Source organism: Myodes glareolus, chromosome 27 (genome assembly GCF_982192425.1).
Source record: "Myodes glareolus chromosome 27, mMyoGla1.1, whole genome shotgun sequence".
NCBI classification, from domain to species: domain Eukaryota; kingdom Metazoa; phylum Chordata; class Mammalia; order Rodentia; family Cricetidae; genus Myodes; species Myodes glareolus.
The window spans coordinates 16,072,092-16,092,379 of record NC_142052.1 but is presented as its reverse complement, the minus strand read 5'-3'; the positions used below and the strand labels follow the sequence as shown (position 1 = coordinate 16,092,379).

General features: G+C 36.9%; 1 protein-coding gene across 1 annotated transcript in view; it reads left to right on the top strand.

Moving 5' to 3' along the window:
* Yes1 (YES proto-oncogene 1, Src family tyrosine kinase) overlaps positions 1-20,288 on the top strand; it is a 67,383-nt gene that overhangs the window by 30,826 nt on the left and 16,269 nt on the right. Inside the window, exons 2-10 of the mRNA XM_048433653.3 lie at positions 3,400-3,672; positions 8,071-8,170; positions 11,455-11,553; positions 12,704-12,807; positions 12,910-13,059; positions 13,742-13,897; positions 14,107-14,286; positions 18,157-18,233; positions 19,561-19,714. Coding sequence (XP_048289610.3) covers positions 3,408-3,672; positions 8,071-8,170; positions 11,455-11,553; positions 12,704-12,807; positions 12,910-13,059; positions 13,742-13,897; positions 14,107-14,286; positions 18,157-18,233; positions 19,561-19,714 — 1,285 coding nt within the window. The 5' untranslated portion in view covers positions 3,400-3,407. The remainder of the gene's footprint in view (positions 1-3,399; positions 3,673-8,070; positions 8,171-11,454; positions 11,554-12,703; positions 12,808-12,909; positions 13,060-13,741; positions 13,898-14,106; positions 14,287-18,156; positions 18,234-19,560; positions 19,715-20,288) is intronic.

Genomic DNA, 20,288 nt, shown 5'->3' with positions numbered 1-20,288 from the left:
ACAGGGACCGACACGTTCTTTTGATGGTTTTAATAGTTTTGTAGTAAATGTATTTAACATCAACTCATCCCAATGCATTTTGTATTGTTGGCTTCCTTTTGATATCAGCAGATGTCCATTTTAAAGCTTTCTAAAAGAGTGACTTGATGTTTAGATGTATCCAGATCCAAGTATACATATGCCTTTTTGAGAAGGAAGTGGTTTTTTTTGTAAAGCAACTGGAATTCACATGACTCTGTGAGGGTTTATAGTAGAGCAGATTATATAGAAAACAGATAAATAGCTTCATAGAGCAAAGGAGTCTTTAGTTTTATCGCATATGGCCAACCAGTTCCATTCCTAGCTGTTGCTGAGGCTGGGGAGGAAAAATAGCCCAAAGTTTTGCTGGAATAACCCTAAAATGGAATAAATAACTCTTAACAAAAATGTCAACAAAAATTAATGAGTTGATTATAACACTGTGGCGCTATCTCAGATTCACAGTATTTATTTGACTTTTAGAAGATACAAAAGACTGCTTTTGTAATTACCTTTATGTAAAACACTAGAAAAGATGAATCTTTAGTTAGAAGCAACCGTTTAGTGGTTACCAAGGGCTGTGGTTAGGTATTGTCTGAGGAAGGGATGTGAAAAACCTTGTATGTTGTGATTATAGTGTTGTTGTGAAGTTTGACACGTTTACCAAAACATAGTTGAACCTCTCATGAGTAAAAACTTTGATAGTGTCTAAGAGGAAGGATTTCCATAATTTTCATTTTTAAGTTCATAGTCTACAAGAATCTTAAATTGTAGCAACACCCACTTCCTGTGTACCACTTTCTTTCCTGAGCATGCAGGGACTTACTTAAACACTCTTGTGTTCTATGGTATTTTGTACCTCTCTCCCTTCTAGCACTTTGCAGATTTAACAGTATTTTGTTTCTTAAACTTTCTGTGGGACCTTTTGTAAAAAGAGGAGGACTCCCTCCTTCCCTTGCTCCTCCTGTGTCCTAGTAACTTATGTTAACATATACCTCGTAAGTCAGTAGCTTAGAACTCAAAACAATCCATAAAACATAGTCAGGTCTTTCGAAAATCTGCATTTATTGTGTGTGTGTGCATCTGTGCCATGACACACACATAAAGATCAGAGGGCAACTTTCAAGAGTTTGTTCTTTAAAAGAAACAAAAAGGAAAAAAATGTCAGGTATTTCACTGAAGAGATGGCTTAGTGGTTAAGAGCACTGGCTGCTCCTCCAGAGGACCTGGGTTTGATTTCTAGTACCTACATGGCAACTCCCAATGCCTATAACTCAAGTTCCAGGGCTTCTGTGGGTACCAGACACACACATGGTACACAAGCATTCATGCAGACAAAACACCCTTATACATGAAATTAGCAATTTAAAAAATTAACTTTTTAATTGCAAAAAGTCAGTTCTTGCCTCCTGCCTTGTTGGTGCAATGTCTGCCTTGTTTCTCCTGTACTCAGTATTCCATGTTAGCTGACCCACAAGTTTTCAATCTTTTTTTTTTTTCTGTCTTTGTCTCCCATTTTACATTCAGAGTGCTGGGATTACAGGTATATACCACTACCTCCAGCTTTTTATGTGAGTTCCTGAAATGGAAGTCTGTTCTTCAAGTTTGGGACAGGGTTTCTCTGTGTAACAGCCTTGACTGGCCAGAATAGACTGGCCTTGGACTCAGATCTACCAGTCTCTGCCTCCGGTGCAGGGATTAAAGGTGTCCACCACGCCCAGTTTTACTGGCAAGTTTGTTTAACACTAAACCAGTGGTTTTCAACCTTCATAGTGCTGTGACCCTTTAATATAGTTCTTCATGTTGTGATGACCCCCAGCCATACAATTATTTTCATTGCTACTTTGTAACTGTAATTTTGCTACTGTTGTGAATAGTAATGTAAATGTAAATATTTGACAAAGTAGTTGCTACCCACAGGTTGAGAACCACTATTTTAAAACTTTTTACCACCAACCCCTCCCTGCCCCCCGGGCACCACCAAAAGTCTTTTAACTCTAGTCTACACCTGACAGTTACTTTAAAATAAAACCACACCTTGCATTTTTAACATTTGAAATGAGATGGACAGCCTGCAGTAGGGGCTTCTGTGTGTCAGTGCAGGGTACTGTTGGAACTGAACTGACAGTGGTAGTCTCGCCTATGTTATTGAAGAGGATAAGTGGGTAAGTGGAAAGAGGAGGAAAATAAGAGCTCTATAAAAAGTAGAATCAGGGTTTAGATGATTAATTTGGTTAAGGAAGAGGAGATTTAAAGAAAATTATCTATATTTGCTGTAAGGACCAAGAGAATATTAAGAGGAAAGGGAAGACAAGTCAAGAGTACTAATAGAAGACTTCATAGGTGAGCAGAGGAAAGTGTCTGTGGCTCTTGAAGGGATGTGTGTAATGAGTCTTGTTAGACTTTCTTTGCACTGCCAGTTCCTAAGTAATGATTTGGAGACTTATTATTAATTACAAAAACTTGGCCTTAGCTTAGGCTTGTCTCACTAACTCTTATAAGTTAAATTAACCCATTTCTATTAATCTCTTCACCTCTTCTCCATTCTGTACATCTGACTCCCCTGGTGTCTCATTGACTAATGCTGTGTACCTAGATTCTTCATCCCAAGTTGTTATCTCTGCCTGGAAGTCCCGCATAAACTGCCTTCCTAGCAGTTGGCCATTCAGCTTTTTATTAAACTAATCACAGCTATACATCTTCACACAATGTACAAATATCTCAAAATAGATGTGAACTTAGAGGAGGAGTGTATTAGGCAATCAACCATCTAGCTGAAGTCGTACTGTATGAAGAAGGTAGTCAGTAATTACAGTCACTTTCTTTGAACTGATAGGATATTTCACCATCGGGCTGCTCAGAACTACAATCGTGTTTTCTGTCATATTTTTGACTCTTTTATATGACTGCTATTCTTTCAGACTTTAGTTATTAATATTTTCTTAATACTTAGACTTTGTATTTAGATAATTTTGTAAACTTGTTATACTAATATTTTTGCAGTTCAACATATTTTGTGGGTATTACATATTTTTGGATAAATTTCAGCCTTAAATATTGACTTAGAATTTTCCAAAGTAATAATCAAAAGGGTAACTTAATATTTGTGTTGGCTGGGAGATTGAACACTTGTTCGTGTTAATTTCTTTTTCATGTATTTGTTTTGCTTTGTTTTTCGGGACATAGTTTTTGTGTGTAGCTCTGGCTGTCCTGAACTAGCTCTGTACACCAGGCTGACCTCAAACTCACAGTTCAGCCTGCCTCTGCCTCTGGAGTGCTAAGGTTGAAGGCATGCACAACCACTGCTCAGCTCAGTTTTATCTTTTTGAAGTTCCCGGTATGTTAACTAATTCTCAAATATTTGCCTTATTGCCTCTGCAGGTTTGATAATGGGCTGCATTAAAAGTAAAGAAAACAAAAGTCCAGCCATTAAATATACACTGGAAAACCCTCCAGAGCCTGTAAGCACAAGTGCCAGTCATTATGGAACGGAACACACTACAGTTACCCCAACCTCTTCCACAAAGGGAACATCTGGCAATTTTAGCAGTCTTTCCATGACACCATTTGGAGGGTCCTCTGGAGTGACTCCTTTTGGAGGAGCATCTTCCTCATTCTCAGTGGTGCCAAGTTCATATCCTACAGGTTTAACAGGTGAGACTTAAATTGTCAGTTGCAGAAAATATAACCTTGGACTTTACATACTTCAGGTATGGCCACTGTCAGGAAAAATTTCTTATTAGCAGATTTTCAAAAAAGTTGGATGAGTAAATAAAGCCTTTAACAAAAGGCAGTCTGACTGTGTAGCCGCATTACTCTCAAAATTTTGGGGTTTGTCTCTCTCCTCCTTTCCTTTCCTTTCCTTTCCTTTTTCCTTTTTCCTTCCTTTTTCCTTTCCTTTCTTTTCCTTTCCTTTCCTTTCCTTTTTCCTTTCCTTTCCTCTTTCCTCTTTTTCCTCTTTCCTTTCCTTTCCTCTTTCCTTTCCTTTCCTCTTTCCTTTCCTTTCCTCTTTCCTTTCCTTTCCTCTTTCCTTTCCTTTCCTCTTTCCTTTCCTCTTTCCTTTCCTCTTTCCTTTCCTCTTTCCTTTCCTCTTTCCTTTCGTCCCCCTCCCTTTCCCCTTTCCCCTTCCCCCTCCCCCTCCCCCTCCCCTCCCCTTCCCTCCCCTCCCCTCTCCAACTGAGGATCAAAAGCAAGGCCTCCAAGGAAACATGTTAGGCTAGCATGGAGCTGTGTCTCCAGCCTTGAAGTCTTAATATTTACATAATAGGATTCTGGGAAGTTTGATGATAACTAACAGTGACTATTTACTGAATTATACCATAAATTGTTTCATTAACTCATTATGTAAGTAATTGTGGCAGACACTGGGAATACAGAGATTTAAAAATATCCTTCTTTCTGTACTCCAGCAATTTGTTAGCATTTTAGGACTGTAAAATGCTGTATTATCCAGTTAATAACTGTTAATTATATGTCAGTTTAGTAACAATAGCACACTATTTATTAGATAGTTTATTGCATTTATTTATTTTGTGTTTGTGCTCTTACATGCTCCATAGTGCACATGTGGAAGTCAGGACAGTTTGCAGGAGTCAGTTCTCTCCTTTCACCATATTGGTTATGGGAATTGAACTGAGATCATCAGTGTTGGCAGCAGACAGCCTTATTAGCTAAGCCATCTCACTGGCCCAGGTACTTATTTTAAGAAGAAAAATTCTGAAGCTCGGTGTTAAGATTGTTTTCCTCCAAAGTGACAGTTGATAAGCAACAGATTTAGTACTCTAGTTCAAAACTCCATTTATTACATTGTTACTGCCTTTCAGGGGATGGCAAGAAGTGATAGTTGACAATCTTGCCACGGAATCAGGTAGTCTTAAAGTGTAGATTTTAAAAATGTATATTTTAAACATGTAATTTTAAAGAGTAGATTTTTAACTCTTTTGCTCAAAGCCCCACATGAGGATGCTTTTCTCTTGAAATGACAAAGCACAACTGTCTTAAAAAAGGGTGAGTTCCAGGATTCCCTGATGTGAGAGTTCCATGATGTCAGCAAGGCATGGTGTTACTTTCATCTCTCTCTCTCTCTCTCTTTGTTTTATCTTTGGAGTGCCCACCCTAACCTTGGGTGTAAACAGGTACCAAGGACAAATGGAATGGCTCATGACCTTATTATTAATAATCAGTGGAGACAAAAAGTAGAAATCTCTTCTACAAGCATGGACTGTATATGCATTTGCCTTCCTCATTCTGCTCACTTCTGGACCAGTAGAAGTAGCCAGAGGACTGCAACACACTAGATCTATTAGCATTTGGACAATGGTAGATATTATTGATCACAGTTCTAATTTCAGCCACCCAGTGACCAGGGTGCTATCTCTGATAGTTAACACAAACCTTGACATTACTTGGGAAAGGTAGTAATTAAAAATGGCTAGAGTAAATAAATGTTGATACAAAAAGGCATTTCTTTAGTTACTTAAAAAAATTTAAAAATGACTATTTTTATTTGTTGCAAATTTTGTGCATGCGTACAATATATTTTGATTCTTTTCGCCTCCCACAATCCCCCCCCAACTCTTCACAGCTCTGCTTTCAATACTTAAATCAATTTACTTATTTGAAATATTCCATTTATGGGTGTTCATTTAATAACTAAAAAAGGGGGGAGGACCAGATTGTCCTATATAAGATATAGAGAGGTGAGCAATATAAACAAAGCTTCTGTACCTAGTGAAGTTTATATTATAATGATTGAATAATAATTAGTTAATAAACAGCTAAACAGAGTGATCAGTATTGTTTAAGTATTTGAAGGCAAAAGCAAGATGATTGGTGAAGGTCCTATAGTTGCCAAAGAAAGCAACCTTGGTAAGAAATCACTTGAACTGACACTTGATTGATAGATGTGACCTATTTGTAGAGCTCAGGAAAGAACAAGCAAACTAACAAAATTAGCAAACACAAAGTTCAAGAAATACAAATGCACTTGGAACTTTTGAAAACCGAAGAACATAAATGGGAGAATTGTACTAGACTAGACAGTTGGACAGGACACTGTAATTGCTCAGGACCATAGACTGTAGGAAGGAGTTTGAGTGTTATTCAAAGCTAGAAAGAAGCTTTGAGATTTAAGTAAGGGAATTTGCTTGTTGGGTTTCCTCTTTAAAAATACTCTAGGAACTGTAGAGATGGCTCAGCAGTTTAGAGCACTGGATGTTCTTCCAGAGGACCTGGATTTGGTTCCAAGCATCCCTATCAGGCCTCTAGCAACTACCAGTAACTCCAGTTCAACACCGTCCTCTGGCCTCCTCTAACACCTGTACATACATGACTTACACTCATAAACACATACACTTAAATGAAAATAAAGCTTGAAAAGTAATTAAAACTCACTCTAGTAGCTGTGTGAAGAATGGATGATAGTAAAGCGGAGTAGAAGTAAGTTAGGAAGGTAATTTCTGGTGGCAGCCTTCCTAGTGAGAGGTGGCACCACAGTTGAATGGGAAATAGGTAAATTATCTATGTTAGAACTAGAACTAACAGTCCCAACTGCATCACACTCCCTTTTGCTTAGAGAGAGAAGACTTGAACAAATACAGATTAAAGAAGAAAAATCAAGAGCTTCATTCATTTGTTTATAATAAATTTTGAGTACTTACTAGACAATGAAGTAGAGATACCAAATAAGCAAGTGGATTGATGACTAAAGCTTAGAGAAGGAACCAGCTGAATGAGCTGATGCTATGTATGAACGTGTTCCTATAGCTTTGCTTTTCTTCTACTTTGTATTTAGAGGCAGTAAGTTTTATTCTCCATGTCATTTCCATGCATTTTCCATGTCAGATTATTTGCATTTATCCTCATTTGTAGTTTTACTACCTACATTTTCCCTCTCCCATTTAAAAAAAGAATACCGATAGATATAAACTAATAATGAATACAGCAAACCATTTGGACTATACTAGATAGAGATTATACATAATTGAGTTAAGACTATATTGGTCAACTGGATGTGGTGGCACAACATCTTTAACTCCAGCACTCAGGAGGCAGAGGCAGGTAGATCTCTATGAGTTGGATACCAGCCTGGTCCCTAGAGTGAGGCCTTGTCTCAAAAAGAATATGTTCGTCAGAGGTCTGATCTTGCATGTAGGAGTCTAAGGATTTGATCCTCTCACACCCTTTTTGGAAAAGAGTTGGTAAAAAAACAAAACAAAAAAAAAAAAAAACGTAAAATTTCAGTAGGAATAAGTTCAGGAATTCCATTGTACAACATTGTAACTACTCTGCTTAGTAACAACAAATTGTATTGAAAATTGGTTAAAGTAGATTTTAAGTTTCTTGCCAAAAAAGATGAATAAATAATTTGACTTGATTTAACCATTACATAATTTGCATGTGTTTCAAAACCTTTTATTATTTTTGATAAATATATAATCTTTAAAAATTATATAATTGACTTTTAAAACTAGAATGCCTTTTAACTATTTTAAACACTGCAGTGTCAGTTTTTGTACATATGTTCTGTTATTCTGTTATTAGATATTAAATGTGTTCATCTTTTAACTATTAATACGTTACTACATCTGATAACTATTTTTTGAATTTATACTGTATAATTCATATTGGCCATACACTTAACTTTTAAGACAAATATGATATTTTTATTTTTAAGTATAAAGTGAACTTTAAGAAAACCTTAATGATTACTTTTAATGGTTTTAGATGGAAATGCTTTCATGTTAAGGAATTGAAGACAGGTGCACGTAGTTTGTGTGCTTTCCCTCCCAAAGAATTGATCTGCAATGTGGCTGCCTTTTCAAGCCAGACATGTTGCTTCAGAAGTGAAATTACATTTATTTCAGAGTTTATAGGGTTTTAGAATTTATACAGTTTCACAGGAAGTCTTAGAACATTTTATCAAAACCCAGCTTCTAAAAAAATACTAGAGGAAGAAGGAAACTGAGCCTAAGCTTTCCCCAGCAATAATTGTTTATTTCTTTCATTGTATTAAGGTATATCATTTACCTTGGTCTTTTTTTCCTGTGCCAGGTGGTGTCACTATATTTGTGGCCTTGTATGATTATGAAGCTAGAACTACAGAAGACCTTTCCTTTAAGAAGGGTGAAAGATTTCAAATAATTAACAATACGTAAGTTTTGTGTGTATTTTGTAAGAGAGGAACCTGGGTGGAGTTGATGATACGGAGATGAGAGTGGTGGGATATGGGTCTTTGTTTTGGGGTTTCGGGTTAGATGATGCCTTTGATTTCGTGAGACACATTGGATAATATGTTGCTACCAGCAGAAGTTACTACTTTTGCAAATTGTACTTAAGAGTTAATCTGTATACAGAGATTTTAGAAGAAAGAATTCTAGGTGTGGTGGCACATACATGTAATCTCAGCACTAGAGAAGATCTTGAGTATGAAGCTAGCCTAAATTGTATAGTGAGTTCCAGGTCAACATGGGCTATATACTTAATGAGTTCCAGATGACTTTACAACCTTATTTCTTGGGGATGGGGGAAGGTGGATATGGAACCCCTGTACTCTGAAACTTAGCAAATTGTGTTTTTCCTAGTTACTCTTAGACTTTGTCGTTTAGCAGTCTGCATAGAAAATGTGATGCTTGTTGTGCTGCAGATTTCCTAATCTCATTAGCAGACATAACAACCACTTTGTAACTTCTCAGAGCACATACTTATGGTCTTCTTGCTTCTTGTCGTTTCCCTCTGTCCTCATTTTACCATATGTTATCACTTTCTGTTCCAGAACATAAACTGTGGTTGTGTCTCTCTGCCTTAAGATCCTTCAGTAGCTAACGATAGTTACGAAGATTTAAAAAGAACAACAACAACAATAATCGTAATCCATCAAGACTTTGCCCTGTATTTCTATTCTTTCTCATTCTGCTACCCAACAATACTGAAATAATTGCAATATTTTGAGTACAATAGTTTCTCACCCTCTTCTTGCCTTCATACATACTATTTCTTTTTCTGGAATAACTTTTGGTCTGTTTCTTTTTTTGTGGGGTGGGAGGGGTGCTTGATTGAGATGGGAATAGAATCCTGAGCCTCCGGCATGCAAATTCTGTGCTATATCACTAAACTATACTTGATTCCTCGTTTCCTTTCCCTTTCAAGTTAGCCTTCCTCATCCTTTAAAAGGTATTTCCTGTGTCCTTTTCAGTGGTTCATCTCCTTGTCTTCTTCCTCTCCTGCCTGGCTCAGTTCACACACCTTACTCTATGAATGTTTCTCTTAGGTGTTTACATGATGTTCTACAAACCTCAGTCATGGCTGTCATCATATTGCAAATTGCAATTTTTAATTTGACTTATCATTTTTTTCTTTTGATTTTTCGAGACAGGGGTTCTCTGTGTAGCTTTGGAGCCTGTCCTGGAACTCACTCTGAAGACCAGGCTGGCCTTGAACTCACAGGGATGCCTGCCTCTGCCTCCTGAGTGCTGAGATTAAAGGTGTGCACCACCATTGCCTGGCTGATTTCTCATTCTTTTAGACCAGTGATTCTCAGCTTGGGGCAGAATCACACAGAAGGTATTTAGCAGTGTCTAGAGATATTTTTGTTTGTCACAGTCAGGGAGAGAGTGTGGCAACTGTCATCTTGTACCTTCCAGGGATATTGGTAAAATTCTGCTATGTACATGATAAAAGATTCATCAAATACGAAGTGTCAGAGTGTTAGTACCTTTATAATTGCCGTCCCTGCTCCAGAATCAGTTCTTGAGCTTACGGACTGCTGTTTGTCTTACACTTCGTGACGCTCAGTGAACGACTCAGGGAATTCTTAGGAGGGTCAAATACAAAGTTTTAATAAAAAAGAATCATCACAGGTTCTAGGCCAGCTAGGGCTACATAGTAAGACTTTGTATATATATATGAGAAAAGGATTTAATGTATTCTAGGGCACCACTAATCAAAGTATTTGTTTGCAAATAAAGTATCAAAAGTTTTCTTAATTTATTCTTTAGAGCTTAAATTCACTTTGAGCGTTTATAAAAGTTTCAGTTTGAACAGTACATGTAATCTTAAGTAGTGAATCTCTCTCACACACACATCTTATTAGAGATACTTTCATAGGAATTTTGGAAAAGCCAAGGTTAATATATATTCTAAACAATATGCAGCTTCATACTTTGAATTATAATATTAGTTTTGCTGATGTTTGGATATCAGTTTTTGAATAGCATTTTAGAAGCATACATGTTTGTTTTACTTGAATCAGGTCTTGCTATATGGCCCAGTCTGACTTTGAAGTCACTGTTCTGCCCCCACCTCCTGGGTGCTGGATCATAGGCTTATGCCACCACCACTAGAAATTCAGCTTCTTTTAAAGAAATAGTTTTACCTATTGTGAGAGAGACAGGCAAAGGAATAATTGTACTTATTGTGAGAGAAACACACACACACACACACACACACACACAAAATGTGGGCATGTACATGTATCATGGCACGCGTATGGAGGTCAGAAGATGACTTTTAAAAACAGGTTCTCTGTCATTCTCTCCCCCAGCCCTATAGGATTGGGGATGTATCACTCAGGTTTTTAAACTTGGCAACAAGTGCCTTTACCCACTAAGCCATTTCATCAGCTCTAGAAATTCAACTTTGGATTGTCAAGTTTGGGTATAAGAATAGTAAGACCTTTGATTGTATTTTTAAGGTGACTTTTAAACATGTTACAATTTTATTTCTTATTAAGAAGAAAGCATTTGGTATTAAAAACAAAAAAATTAGCATGATATAGACTGAAATGTAGGTGAACCTTAATATGATATGTATGTAGGCACATAATATGGAGCCCAGAGGACAATTTGGTGTAGTTGGTTCCTCCCCTTCCTCTTTTATACTGACTCTGGGCATTGAATTTAGGTCATTAGCTTGTGTGGCAAGTGCCTTCACCTGCTGAGCTATCTTGCCAGCCCAGGGTTTTTATGGTGGCAAAATGTTCTAAAATCTATTATTTTGATGATTTTACAATTCTGAATATATTAAAACCCTTAAATGTTATCTTTTAAATGTGAAAGGTGTATTTAGCATGCAAGTAAAATTTTAAACTTATAAAATTTTATTTAAAATTTAGTAAATTTCTGTATTCAACGTAGTTTATTAGCCTTAGTTGAAAGAATTAACATGAAAAAGTAAGTAGAGTTCAAGTGTGCAGTAATTGGAGGTTTTCTGGTATTACTGTTGGTTTACAGCAACAGGTGTGCTTTTGCATGGTCTTAATTTCCTTAATTCATCTAACCAGCTTTTAAAAATAGTGTTTTTTGAGTTCAGCTCTTTGTCTATTAATCCAAGAAAAACTCCAGATTAAATATGGAAGTGGTTTCTGTTCTTTGCATGAGATAAGAATTATACCTTGGGTAAGTATCTGCATTATAGTGATTGTTGTTTTTTGTGTTGCAGGGAAGGAGACTGGTGGGAAGCAAGATCAATTGCTACCGGAAAAAATGGTTATATCCCTAGCAATTATGTCGCACCTGCAGATTCCATTCAGGCAGAAGAGTATGATGCTACTTCATATTTTATTAATTATTTTGACTTTTAAAATATTTTAATGCATATTCTTCTTAACACAACTTACACACTATTATATTCCAGTCTTAATACAGCTAATGTATTATATTAATAAGTGCTTTTAAGAATGATTAATGTATTTACTCAGGCACACAATAAGCAAATCTGTATTAATCATTTTACATTGTATTCTCTTTTCTTTATTTTCCTGCTTATTTTTAAAGCTCATTGTTTTTTGCACTCCATAGGCTGTCCTTTTATCTCCTTGCACAGAATGATGCATTTGTGATGCTTGCTTGTTTTTACTGATACAAATCATCACATCAGTGCTCTTTTTCTACTATGACTTTTGTTACTTTGTTTGGTTCTTTGTCTTCAGTATTCTGTGAACTTTCCCACAGCAATAACTGTCATTTTTTTTGTCACTAAGCTTTATTAAATCAAACCCACACATATTTCGAGTTCCTTATGATTTTGGTATGATCTGCTTGCAGCATTTTACTGAATACAGGTTATCATACTTGTTTCTAAAGAATTAATTACCCTCACTGACAGATTTTTTTTGTTTGTATTTTTTGTCTTTCCTTCTCTATTTACTGATTTTCTGGTTGGTAGGGGGAATTTAAAAGACATGGTGAGAGTAGTTAGAAAACTACTCTAACAGAAAAACCGTTAGAGCATGTTTCCAGTTTTGTTTGACTCTTTGTTTTTTCATTTTTTTGAGACAGGGTTTCTCTTCTTAATCCTGGCTGTCCTGAAACTCACTTTGTAGACCAGGCTAGCCTCGAACTCACAAAGATCTGTCTTTCTCTGCCTCCTGAATTCTGGGATTAAAGGCATTCACCACTACTACCTGGGTCATAGTTAAAATATTTTTATACTTGATCTAACATTAATACTTTGTTTGATTATTTCTTTTTCAAGACAGGCTTTCTCTGTGTAGCCCTCACTGTCCTGGAACTCACTCTGAAGGTCAGGCTGCCGTCGAACTCACAGAGATCCTCCTGTATCTGCCTGGAATTAGGGGAGTGTGCTACCAGTACCAGGCTATTGCACTCCATTCTTATTGATACATGTATGTAATTTTTCTGATCCTCATACCTTTTACCTCAAAACATCATGAATTTTTTTTTTTCAGATGGTATTTTGGAAAAATGGGGAGAAAAGATGCTGAAAGATTACTTCTGAATCCTGGGAATCAGCGAGGTATATTCTTAGTCAGAGAAAGTGAAACCACTAAAGGTATGAATATTTTATTAATATGTGCATAACATGCATTAGGCATAGGTTGAGGAAGCTGGAGTGAAAATGTTCCTCTCCCCTCCCCGCCCCCCCCCCGCCCAGGTGCTTATTCCCTCTCTATTCGTGACTGGGATGAGGTAAGGGGTGACAATGTGAAGCATTACAAAATCAGGAAACTTGACAACGGTGGATACTACATCACTACCAGAGCTCCGTTTGATACTTTGCAGAAACTGGTGAAGCACTACACAGGTAGGTGAGCACTTCAGGGGTAGACATTAATCCCTTACATTCTATTTTGTGAGGACAACTCTTATTTCTTATCCAAGCAAATAAACCTATAGGAAATATAGACATTCTTTTCTTTTCAAGGACCTTTGAAAAGTATTCTGTTTTGCAGTCTTGTGTCTTTGGAGCCTGTCCTGGAACTAGCTCTTATAGACCAGGTTGGCCTCAAACTCACAGAGATCCACCTGCCTCTGCCTCCTGAGGGCTGGGATTAAAGGCGTGCGCCACCACTCCCTGACCACTTGTATATACTTCTTATAGAAAGCTTGTATGTGTAGCTTTAGAGTAAAGCTGATAGGAGCTGATTGGAGATTTTAATTCAATGATTTAAGCTATTTTTAAAAACCAAATAATAAGCCAGGTATGGTGGCATATTCTTTAATCATAGAAGAAGAGACATCACTGAGTTCAAAGCCAACTTGGTCTACATAGTAAGTTCCAAGCTAGTCAGGACCACCTACTAAGATCTTGTCTGAAAAACTAACTAAATAATCAGTTATGTCTGTGTGTGTATGTATGTATATTTGTGCACATATGTAAATATATACGTAATATATGTATATACACACATATGTATATATACACACACTAATTGTCTTAACTTTGAAAGTAATTCATTTACAGTGTACCCTATTCATTTATCTAGAACATGCTGATGGTTTATGCCACAAGTTAACAACTGTGTGTCCAACTGTGAAACCCCAGACTCAAGGTCTAGCAAAAGATGCTTGGGAAATCCCTCGAGAATCTTTGCGACTGGAGGTTAAACTGGGTCAAGGATGCTTTGGTGAAGTGTGGATGGGTAAGAAACCTGAGCTTTGTTGTTACTTTATTTGGTTATTGTGAAACCATAAATTAAAATAGCAAAATATGATAAAATATGTACAGTATGTATCTAATTATGTTGGATAACTTTTATTGTTGATTGAATTTTGATCTAAAATCCCTTGAAATACAGACTCAGATACAGAAATACAAATAATGAAAGAGTAAAATAAATTGTTTTCGTAGGAACATGGAACGGAACCACAAAGGTAGCAATCAAAACCCTGAAGCCAGGTACAATGATGCCAGAAGCTTTCCTTCAAGAAGCTCAGATAATGAAAAAATTAAGACATGATAAACTTGTTCCATTGTATGCAGTTGTTTCTGAAGAGCCAATTTATATTGTCACCGAGTTTATGGCAAAAGGTATGTACATATGAGTTGTCTTTTACATGGTTCTGTTGCAATTAAACGACTTTATTTCTGTTCTTTCTTAGGTTAAAAAAATCATACATTATATTTTGTTTGTATTCTTTCCCGGATACCCACTCAGCCCAGTTAGCCACCCAACTTTATATTCTTCTTTTTCTTAAAAAAGAAAAAAGAAAAAAAATCACGAGAAAAACCCAAAACAAAATTAAAACAAGACCTTGGAGTCTGCTTTTTGTTGGCCAATTATTCCTGAGCATGCAGCCTTCCTTGGGGTGTGGTTGATAAATACCCATTGTCTCTCCGTAGGAAAACAAACAAACAAACAAAAAAACCTACAACTAATTTTTCCCTTTCCCTGAAGCTGTCAATCAAATAGGTTCTAGGTAAGGAGTTGGATTATGTGCCCACTTGCCCTTCTCTTTGTTGGGAACTTGTCTGGTTTGAACTTGTGTCATAGTCTTTGGGAGTTCATATGTGCATCAGACCTGCTGTGTCTGGAAAATACTGTTATTGTGGAGTCATCCACCACCTCTGGCTCTCGCATAGATCTCTGAGCCTTGAGGGGGGAGGGCTTTGATAATAATTAGGGTGTGATCCCATTTAGACCTCAGTGTTCAGTCTTTCACTCTCTGCATTTTGTCCAGTTGTGATCCATGTACTGCAAGAAGTTGTCTCTCTGGTGAGACTCAGTGATACACTTCTGTGTGGGTATAACAGTATGTTGGTAGAGGAGTCTTTTTATTGCTTTGTTCATTTAATACAATAATTGGACATTTTCTCTGGGGGTCTATGATCTACCTCTCAGAGGTATGGGTTCCGTCTCATGAAGTGCGCTTTTTAAGTCCAACCAAAAGATGGATGAATGTTACTCTTGTTACTGTTGTAACATTCATGCCCCATTGCTCCAGTGAGTATACCTGGCAGGCAAATTGCTAATGTAGCTCACAGAATACATGTTTTTCCTTTAAAATTATGTTTATTTATGTATTTTGCATACATATATGTATGGGTGCCGTGACACATATGTGAAGGTCAAAGTACAGCTTGACGGAGTCGACTATTTTCTTCTACCATTCAGGTCTTGGGGATTAAACTCAGGTTACCAGTCTTGGCAGCAGATATCTTTCTTTACCCCTGAGCCCTCTTGCAGGCCCTCTATTTTTATACATACAGATTTTTGTCATAGTACTTTCTTACTTAAGATTTTTTCTGTAGACTTTTGAAAAAGGAAATGTTAGGTTTTTTTTTTTAATTGAGTAGTGGTGTTTTTTTTTTTTCCTAGTTTTCCCATAGGACCTTATGAAACTTTAAAGGAAAATTAGAGTGCGTCTTTTGAAAGTAGATTTAAGTAAAGGAAATGGAATTGCTAGAGCAGTCAAAATATAGACAAATTGAATTAAAGTGTTAAACTATAGCACTAAGGCAGAGATATTGAAGGGAATCATTTTTATCTCATTTTACAAAAACACAGTTCTTACACACTGGACTTGCAGAAGCTGTTCTCATCCTTCCCACCTTCTAAGTGCACAGGTGAGCTCTTCTGTAACTGTAACTGCGCGTTAGAGCCAGGGACAAAAGTAGGCAAATGATGGTAGAAGAGGAGCTAGTAAGTGATTAAATGATGCTGGTTAGTCTGAATCTACCTATTTTTAATCGGGTCTATTTTAAAATTTTTATTTTTGTACTTTGTTTTGTTGTTGTTTGTTTGTTTTTGTTTTTTTGAGACAGGGTTCTCTGTGTAACCCTGGCTGTTGTGGAACTCAGTCTGTAGATCAGGTTGGCCTTGAACTCAGAGATCCACCTGCCTCTGCTTCCCAAGTGCTCCAATTAAAAGCATGTACCACCACTGCCTGGCTTATTTTTATTTTTTTGAATTAGACTAATTAAGTTACTATTATGTCACCTTCTCTAGTAGTTCATGTTGGCTGATGATATAGTTCCTACTAATGGTGATAGAGAAACAAAAATCCCTCTAAAAGGACTAAAACCAATAACCTATTAATTTATAGCTAAAATATATCTAAAGATCCAAAGTATATGTCTTCTTTGGAAGGCATTTAGGCTGCAAACAACTGCTACCTATGGCATTTGAATGAGTGCATTAAATGAATTAGAAGAGGAAGTGAGAAAAGGAAAAGAAAGAAATTTAAATCAAGATATTAGTAGCTTGAAAAAACCAAATGGAGGTAAGACTAATGGAGCATCCATATAGTTCAATATATCAGTCTTTTAAAATTTAGAGAAAATGCTAGAATTCTGTGTTGTTACATAATTTGGTTATGATTATTTCTAGGCGAGAGATTTCAAATATAAAATAATATGATTATTTCCAGGTGAGAGATTTCAAATATAAAATAATAAAAGTTTCTGGGTTTAAGATGCAATAACTCCTCAGTCATTGATATTTAGTTGCTTAACAGTAAACCTTGTTAACCCTTTAAAGCTTATTGGCTCATGTGCTTTATCAGAAACCTATTGTTGCAGACAGATTTTCTTGTTGTTCTTAATTTCCATAGGTGGTTTTTTTCCTACTGTTGTGCTGACAACCAAGCCCAGAGTCTTGTACATCCTAAGAACACACTCTGCCACTGAGCTTTGTTGGCCCCAGCCCTGCACATGAGTTTTGTTCATATTATTCTCACCCCTCAAAATTTGTTTCTTCTATTTGTGGGGTCCCACTGTGAACCCCAGCGCAGAATTGAGCCAGCTGCCCACACGACTAGCCCTGGCTGAGGAGGGGAAGTGCACAGCTCATAAGGCGGATCTCCCCACTTGCCACCCTTCAGCGCTATCTTGGCTGGGAGTATTCTTCACGGACTTTGCAATGTTAACTTTTTTGAATTTTGCACCTTTTTCTAACTTTTGGTGTGTGCTAAAAGTGTGTCACTTTTTTGTGTGCTAACTTGGCCACTCCAACCTTCTATATGCTCATGCTTGATTCAACCCACATCTGTCTTTACCAGTTCTACCAATTATACTTTCTTGATCTAGTGTAGAATCCATGGTCAAGCCCAGCATTCAGTTGCCATCTCTCTTTTGTATCTTTTAATATGAAATTCTCAGCCTTTCTTATGAAAATGAGTATTTTTGTTGTTTTGGTTTTATAAAAATATGTCTTGTTTTGGGTTTATCTGATGTTGTATGCTTTTTAACCAAACCTCCCTTCTTAACCTTCCACTTTGCTGAGTTCATCATACTTTCCTATACCCATAGTGCCATCTCCTGACACCAGGAGCTATTCATCGCACCATCATGAGCTGCTTCTATGTAATTGTAACTACTCCATGATATTCTCAGTTGGCTGAATACTAGACTCGAACTGACTTTTTTTTATGATTTATTTGCAAGCTTTGTAACTTTCTTTCTTTTTCTATGGTTTGTTTAACTTTATTTTATGTGCATTGGTGTGAAGGTATTAGATCCTCTGGAACTAGATCTTCAGACAGTTGTGAGCTGCCATGTGGGTGCTGGGAATTGAACCCGAGTCCTCTGGAAGAACAGCCAGTGCTCTTAACCACTGAGCCATCTCTCCAGCCCCCTCGACTGACTTTTAAAATATATAGCTGTCTTTTATTCATCACAGAATCTTGATCAAAGTGTGTGGGGGCGATGACTAAAGTGGTGATGTTTTCTGTCAGAATGGGAAGTGGTACTTTGTCCCTTTAAAATCTGTGATCAAGAGAAGTTTTAAAATTTTAGTTTGAGACTCCTCTGGAGTCTTTAATACTTCCAAAAGTGTCCAAAATACATTAAAAAAAAAACAGAAGTTTTTCTGGTTTGATTTGTTTAAGGTATTGAAGCCTATTCATTTCTATTTTAAAGTAATGTTCATATTTTTCCCCGATACCTTTCTGTCTCTTACAGGGAGCTTATTAGATTTCCTTAAAGAAGGAGATGGAAAATATTTGAAACTTCCACAGCTGGTTGATATGGCTGCTCAGGTATGCATATATGTGTATCAATTTGAATTAAAAGCATATGTTTAAAATGTAGAAAAATCTTAGCATAATATTAAAATTGGTGCAGTGAAATTCTGCAGTTTTAGAAGAAGAGGGAACGTTAGAGGTAGTTCAGTGTGAGCTCTTAAGTATTAGAATACTGCAGCTCTTCTGGTTGCCCTATATTATACGACCTTTGACATAGAGCTTCCACAAATACAAAGTCTGTATTTACATTTCAGCAGATAAATTTAAGAAAATTAATTTAGGCTGAGTGATGGTAGCACATGCTTTTAATAGCTGCATTCAGGGTGTAGAGGCAGGTGTTTGAGACCAACCTGGTCAACAGAGTGAGTTCCAGGATAGCCAGGACTACACAGAGAAACCCTGTCTCAAAAAAAGAAAAAAAGAAAAGAAAGAAAGGAAAGAAATTTAAGGTGGATATGGGTTATTCCAAAATTTAAAACCTGAAGATATATGCTATTTTTTTTGTTTGTCTAAGATAAGAATTCAGATAATATACAGATAAGAATTAGTCTTTTGTACTTCTGAATTTTTGTCGCAAAGTTTCTTTTAAGATTGTTGAAGAATATTGAAGGCACTGTTTATTGTCTTAAGTTTATGTGCTTGCTTCTGTAGCTCTTACTTTTTAGTGAAAGTCATTTGATAATGCCAGCAAATTCCAGAGGAGACAGGAATATGCCAGACCGTACATTCAAGGCTCTTAGGCACTTTCTTTTGGAAAAATGGCAAGCCTTTTTAATAAAATAGTTAGATAAATGGCATGGGCTTTGTGAGCTACATACAAACCCTATTGGACCTCATTAGTTTTATAGCCCTTTAAATGTAAAAGCCATTTTTTTAAACACTTCTCAAGGTATATGAAAACAGGCTGTGGGTACATCTGACTTACAAGCTAGTTTGTTCGTACTTCAGCACCTTAGATTGTGTCTGGTATGGACTGTGTGAGTTTTTGTCCAGAGACTCCAGACTTCATCCTCTTGTGATAGATTTCTTCTGACCACTGACAAGAAGACAATAGGACATTGTGCAGGTGATGTGACTGGATGTACTCTGGGCATAAAATATTGATCTTCAAAATATGTGTTGATTGATTTTTACTTGCAGTATTAGGGGTGTAAAGATTAATTTAATCTTTTTTTAAAAAATTAGTTTTGTTCTGTTGTCTTCTGGATTGTGTCTGTTACTGTAATTTTTTTGGGATACCTGATTTTTCAGCAGTCCCTTTAACCAAAAGTATCCTCCCTTTGCATCATATATTTTGCTTTTTTTTTTATATTTTGCATGTTATTGTGCTTCCTCTCTTAAGATTGCTGATGGTATGGCGTATATTGAAAGAATGAATTATATTCACCGAGATCTCCGAGCTGCTAATATTCTTGTAGGAGAAAATCTTGTATGCAAAATAGCAGATTTTGGCTTAGCAAGATTAATTGAAGACAATGAGTACACAGCAAGACAAGGTAAAATAACATATATAGATGCTTATAATTTTATACCCTATGCTTATTTTACTTAACACCCAGGACTTTATGCAATACCAATAATTCTAGTGGATAACAAGGTTCCTGCCTACCTGGACTGTCAAAGCACATCAGGGTAGGATGTGGATGCAAGAGCCTTTTGTGGAAAACAGGGCTCATCTAGACAGAGACACTGCCTTTTTGCTCAGCATGTAACATGCATTTTCATGTGGACCTGGCGTGAAACCATCGGTAGACAAAGTGCTTCTGTGTGAGCATTTCCCATGTAGCAAAGCAGCTCCATCTATGAAATCTGTTGGAGATCAACAGGATTTGGTGGGTAGGAGTTCAGGAAAACGGCTCAACAGGTAAAAAACACTTGGAACACAAAGCCTGGTGGCCTGTTTGACCCCTGGAACCCATGTCATAAAGTTGGATGCGGTGATCTGCACCCTTAATCCCAGCCCTCCTGTGGGGAGACATGGAACATGAAGGCAGGAGGCTCACTCAGAAGTTAGCAGGCCAGCTAACCAGGAGTAGGTAATACAGTAGCAAAAATGAGAGCCCCAGTCTT